Source organism: Myxocyprinus asiaticus, chromosome 24 (genome assembly GCF_019703515.2).
Source record: "Myxocyprinus asiaticus isolate MX2 ecotype Aquarium Trade chromosome 24, UBuf_Myxa_2, whole genome shotgun sequence".
Taxonomy (NCBI): Eukaryota; Metazoa; Chordata; class Actinopteri; order Cypriniformes; family Catostomidae; genus Myxocyprinus; species Myxocyprinus asiaticus.
Window position 1 is genome coordinate 6580086 of NC_059367.1, and position 6554 is coordinate 6586639.

General features: G+C 33.9%; 1 protein-coding gene across 3 annotated transcripts in view; it reads left to right on the plus strand.

The window, feature by feature from the left end:
• The window catches only part of LOC127415008 (plexin-B1-like), a 125411-nt gene extending 120529 nt beyond the window's left edge, over positions 1-4882 (plus strand). For 2 of the 3 annotated variants that reach the window (XM_051653452.1, XM_051653451.1), the window contains exons 34-35: positions 1207-1281; positions 1367-4882. In XM_051653452.1, coding sequence (XP_051509412.1) covers positions 1207-1281; positions 1367-1471 — 180 coding nt within the window. In that variant the 3' untranslated portion in view covers positions 1472-4882. The remainder of the gene's footprint in view (positions 1-1206; positions 1282-1366) is intronic. The other variant, XM_051653453.1, reaches the window with a different exon arrangement.
• Positions 4883-6554: the final 1672 nt, after the last annotated feature.

A 6554-nucleotide genomic window follows, 5' to 3' on the forward strand; every position in this document is an offset into this window, starting at 1 on the left:
TGAAACAATATTGGCAATTAACTTTTTATGGACAATATTTGACCCCTGGAATAGATATTTTTAGGGGCATTTTTATTTATTTTTTTACCTTTCTGTAAATAACTTTTTTCTCAAATGGACAGAGCACTGTGCTTATATGGTTAATGTCAAATAATTCAATTGATTCATTTAACTGAAATACATTTTCAATTTTAACAAGTGTTCTGTGTTTTCAAAATTCATTAAAAAACACTCAGCTCTGAGACAGTGAATAAACATATCTAACGACTACAGGTCACTACAATGTCTGCAGCATACTAGACAGGCCTAGAATATGATATAATTAATAGTATCAAATGTAAAAAAAAAAAAGTATCTGAAATGTACTGAGTGTTTGTGTAAATATATATGCATGTAGGGCTGCCAATCGATTAAAAATTGTAATCGAATTAATAACATGGTATGCCGATTAATCAAAGCCCCTCAAAAAACAACAATTCAATATATAATGATGAAATAATTATAAATAGTTATATTTAAATAATTACAAATAAAACATAATTCAGATAATTAAAATGCATTACATTATTGTGGCAGAGTAAAGCATTGATAAGACAATACAGAAAGTGGCTTTGGAATTCAGTAGTGTTTATTTCCATATTATTGAACATAAGCCTATCATTGACCTACAGGTCACAGCAATCCATTTTGTAACTGAATTCATCAGTCAGTCCAAGATTTATTATAAGGTCTTGTCTAAGGATGCGTCCTGCGTCAGACGGACGCTTTTGGAGCGTCTCACTTTGAGTCCATAAACATACCGTTTTTAGGTCGCTGTGTCAAGTTAAATGTAATTTGAAACTTAGAAAAACACATCTTGAGATCCCTGCATTCGTATTTGTGCTCCAGGCTGTGTTTGAATATAAGAAAACATCTGTCCTCATCTACTGCTGTCACTAGTGTTAGTGGTAGGAATATTCCTTATTATAGCGCTAATTTTTTAACATGTTATTTTTTTAAATATAATTAATTGCACTGAATTAATGCGTCAAAATGACAGCCCTGACATTTTAAATATCTGGGGAATTTTTTGTCCTGTTCCCTGGTTAATTACTGACTCTGTTCTGAAATGAGTTTCAGTTCCTATCATGTCATTTTTGTAAATATATATCAGATCATGTGAATTGTTGTAAGATTGCCATAACCCTCTCTTAACTGTCTGTTTAGAGTTTTGCATCGGAGATGAACAGTGTGGTGGCATTGCATGAACTATACAAATACATCAACAAATACTATGATCAGGTCAGTATGAGGCTGAAAGCATATGTTTTGTTTGAGTGAATTTCTATTTCTCACTGTGGGTTTTGTGTGAATGCACTGTATACAGGTTATCATGTCCCTGGAGGAAGACGCTGCGGGGCAAAAGATGCAGTTGGCGTATCGCCTGCAGCAGGTCGCCGCCCTGGTGGAGAATAAAGTCACTGACCTTTAGGCTTTGACCTTTTACCTTTTAAAGCTCATCAATAATCACATCTGAGAGTCCAATCAGTGCCTTTTCGAGCAAAGTATTGATTAATCAGCTGATGAAATCCAACCACAGCGCTAAACTCTGCTCTTCCTGCGTGTTTGCATGACTTTTCAAATGAGCACTCAGTGAATTCTTAACAAAAGGGAACAGGAAATGAAGTAATGATCACCTCCTTTCGATGACACCTTAATGGGATTTTTATTGGAGAAGGATCGGTTTTCAAACTGAAGCTACGAACTACTCATAGTAGTACTGACAAATTAAAAATTGTGTGTGTGTGTGCATGTTTGTTAATTGGTTGTGTGTATGTCCAAAAGGGGCTGCTGTATATGTGAAGCTGGCTTGATTCAAATGCTATGACCCCAAGTCAATTTTGATGAAGCTACTGAAGCGACTCTCACATGTATTGTGACATGCTGAGACAAATTTTTGTACTTTCGTTCCGTTGATCAAAGTTTCATGGACTGCTACAAGTTGACCTCTGTCACATTCAACCATTACAATCATCTTGGTGCTTTGGATATCCACCATTTACTTCATCTATATGGAGTATTGTGGTCCAGGTTTAGAGGTGTCAGTGTTTTCTCTTTGCCTAATTTTTATCCTTCATTATCAAAACTCAAAATCAGAGACTGGCCATGTGGTATTAACATTTTATAATAACATTTCTACATTAGAATTGTAGATCACGCAAGTATTAAACTTGGAACATTTGCGTAGAGTTTTCTAGAGCAAGTCTTTGCACACAAGTGCCATAAGTTATGAGAGCACAATATTTGTGTGTGCACGTTATTGTGTAATTTTATGAGTGCATGCAAGTGAGAGTAACAAATTCAGTTTTGGAGGGGTTTTTACACGTGGGGATGCTAAATGACCTTTTGACCCATCCGTCAGTCTGATTTCAGGCTTGTAGCACTATGATCTGATTAAGTTTGTCAAAGCATCAATATGCCTTCACTCAAAAGATTTCTGGTTTTTCTCACAAAAGTATGTACAGGTCACATTTCACCCCAAAATCAAAAGAAAAATATATTTGAAGCCTGATTTAGGACCATTAAGATTTTCAGCCGTGTTAAATAGTTTTCATGACAATTAAGCACTCTTCCCACACAAATTCTCATTACCGTAATGCATCCAGGCATTTACTTTTGAGTTTTTTGTAATTCCCGTGATTGTCAGCGGTGATTCTCATTAGATATCTAGACATACTATTGCTTTTTTTCATTTAAATCATCATTAAATTAAAGGCAGTATACTATCATGATATATCAATACTTAATGTTTTAATATGTAATTTATTCGCTTTACACCAGTGACAATTTGATTTTCTATTTTTTTTTTTTTTTCTCATTAAGATAATAGGAATTGGGGTGGGGGGGTAGGGTTTCATTGTCATTATAAATGACATTATATAATGTCACAATGCCAGAAGTCTTAATGAACCTAAACTAGTATTGATATATCTTGATTTTGGGGTGAAATATGTCCCAGTTCGCCCATAATTACATGAAATTTAAAAGCACAAGGTAGCACGTTTCTCCAAGATACAATATTATGTGATTTGTGTCTCAAATGAAATTCAAAGAGAAGCAACTGGGACACGCAGTTTCTTGGGAGATAATAAAAAAATAATTGGGTCAGTTTGGGATCATCTTTGGATTTTGGGGTGACAGGCAGAGAAAAGCATCTTTACTGCTCAGTTCCAATGATTAGAAAAGCCACAGTTGAATTGAGAGTTGTGTAATTCAGACACTGCATAGAAACTAACTTATTATATTGTAAATAATGCTTATTTATACATGACTGCCAAATGTGCCTTCTTTGTTACATTTTATAATGTCTACCTATTGCTTGACATAACTTGCCAAATCGAGAAGATGATGAACTGTGGCACTGCTGTTGCCTGTGGAAGCAAGTGTGAATTAGTAAAGATCAATGGCGACTTGAGTTAATTCTGTTATATTGGGCTGTTGGTCACCGGACTTCAGTGTGTCTCAGGATTACAGCCACTGATCTAAATTTATTCAGTATAAACACTCTTGTAGCCAAATTAATTTCTAGTTCAGTCCAACACTTTATTTCCAACCTGCTTTGTCGCAGGTGACAAAAGTGTAAATTGTACTGATTTCAGCTTTGAATTTCACTGTGTTATGTGAATCTGTTCTTATTTGCTTGTTCATATTATGTTTTGTTTCTTACCCAAAGCACTTTGTGTTTATATTTTGGTTCACCCACAATGTCTAAATTTTTGTAAAGCTTAATGAATTAAGGGAGATAAGCTTTAATGCAATCCCTTTCATGTATAAAACTGAAAATATCATTTGAATCTTTCTCATTTATTTGAGGGTCACTGCTAAACCCCTGATTGATGCTTTTATATGTGTTAGATGTTATCTGGACATCTATATGAAATGCATTTTCGAAGGCATTTCTGGTCCTGCATTTATTTATGTGACAGTTCATCATACTAATGTATGCAGAGGGTTGTGTTGTAAAAATATGAAATGATAACTCAACTATTAGTTTGCTCATCCTGTGTATGTTTATTAGCCTGTTTTTGAATGCATTTCGCCTCAATGTAATTTTTATTATTATAGACTGATGCATGCTTGAGATTTGATTGGATTTTCTGATTGGTATGTTTGATGAGAGGTTCATTCTACGGACTGCATTATGAGTGCATGACTCTCAAAAACACGAGTGGACCACTCTGTGAATGAGGTGTGTGTGTGCATTAAAGTTTGTAGGTATTAGTAGCGCTTTGTACATGACAGTGAGGTTATTTGCGAATCTCCTTTTATGTACTCTCATTTCTTTGTGCAAATTTTTTTTTTTTTTTTAAACAGTCTTGCAATTGACTGTCTTGCCAATCGAGTGGAATACAGCTTTGTATCTTTGCAGATAAACAATTCAGCCTGTTGCTTAAAGGATTGTTGGTGTATATGAAGTCCTTGCCTGGCACCACATTTTACACAACTTTTGTACAGGGGAAAAAAATAAGATAGTAATTTTCTAATGAAGTTGGGGTTAAAAGAGAACATTCTAAAGATACCCATTCTAAAGACTTGCTCTTTTGTATTTGTATTGTGTATAGTTTGCTAACAATTGTGTATATGTGCCTGTACATATTGTGAAGAAGACATTTTCTTTTTTTTCCCATTTCTTTTTTCAGCTTGGATAAAATTACTCTCTCCATTGAGGAATTGGGAGCCAAAATGTTAAAATGAGTGTAATGGACATTTGTATCTGGAAAAAAATAAAGCTATAATTTTAACAATGAAGACAAACGTGTTTAATTTAAAGGAATAGGTCACCAAAAAATGAAAATTCTCTCATCATTTACTCACCCTCATGCAATCCCAGATATGACTTTATTTCTTCTGAAGGACACAAAAAAAGATTTTCAGAATAATACATCAGCTCTGTAGGACCATACAATGCAAGTGAATGGTGATCAAGCCTTTGAAGCTCCAAAAAGGAGATTAAGTCATCATAAAAGTAATCCATACGACTCCAGTGGTTTAATCAATATCTTCTGAAGTGATCCAGTTGGTTTTGGGTGAGAGCAGACTAAAGTATTTCTCGTATCACTTCACATCTTGCCATTTTACTCTCTAGGCACAATCATGATTTCAGGCTTGATTACATTTCCTAGTGATTGACATGCACAGAACGCTAGATGGCACTATAGGAAGTGTAATCGAGCTTGAAAGACTGCAATGGCGAGATGTATAATGAAAAAGGAGTTATATTTTGGTCTGTTCTCACCCAAAACTAACTGGATCTCTTCAGAAGATATGGATTAAACCATCGGAGTCTGAAGGATTATGTTTATGTCGACTTTATCTGCTTTTTGGAGCTTCAAAAGCCTCCATTCATTTGCGTTGTATGGACCTACAGAGCTGAGATATTCTTCTAAAAATCTTCGTTTGTGTTCTGCAGAAGAAAGAAAGTCACTTATCTTATATAACATAAGGGTGAGTAAATGATGAGGGAATTTTCATTTTTGGGTGAACTATCCCTTTAAATGGTTTAAATTAGTTATGACAAGCAAATGGGTGTCACAGTGTGAAGTGGTCAATAGGAATAGACCTAATTTATTATTACTGTATGATTATTCGTAATTATCATAAAAGTGGTCATTTACGGACTACTGTTCAAAATAAAAAGTGAATTCTGTGGAAAGTTCATTTGATCTTTGTTTCTGAACCTCTGAGTGTATTCAGTGTGTTTTTGTACACTTAAAAAATATAATGGTTTAAAATCTATTTACTCAAATGATTTGGTACCGAAGGTACAAATGTACATAAATCGTATCCAGTAATCACAAACGATGATTGGGCCATCCGGAACAGCGCTGAGTAAAGTAACATGTTTCACGTGGACACTTATTTACGTTTGAACAACACTAACACGTTTTAATATAAATTGAATTTAAAATGCATACTGAATAATCAAAGTACGATATTTATTATTTAGGCACATCGTTTCTGACAAATTAGGATTAGTGGGTTGAGACAAAAGCCCTGCTTATCAGGTAGCCTATCCCTGTTTATCACAAAAATAATCTACATTTTAGCTCTGTTCCATCTGTTTACAGTATATGATCTATGATCTAAACCAGTGAATCTCTATAATAACTCACCCCAATCATTTTTTTTTCTTCTTCTTCTTTTTTTTTTTTACATTTTATTTTAGGACCATTTCGATTTTTCGAATCTAAATAATTCTCATTACCATAATGCGAAAAAAGTATTCTCATTAGTGTAATGCGAAAACATTATATATTATTAGAATGTGAAGCATTTAGTACATCACTGTAGAATTTGTTGTTCTTGCTTTAATTTATGCTAATTACTATATTACAATTTAATGTGTATGATCATTTTAAAGAATGAATGTTTGTTTAAAGAATGAATAATGAGAATTAGGGGTGCTAAATTGTCATGAAAATTATGTCACAAAGAAAAATTATCTTAATAGTCCTAAAATAGGCTTAATTTTCTTTAAGTTATATATAATTGCCGTCTCTTCTTTTGATTTTGGG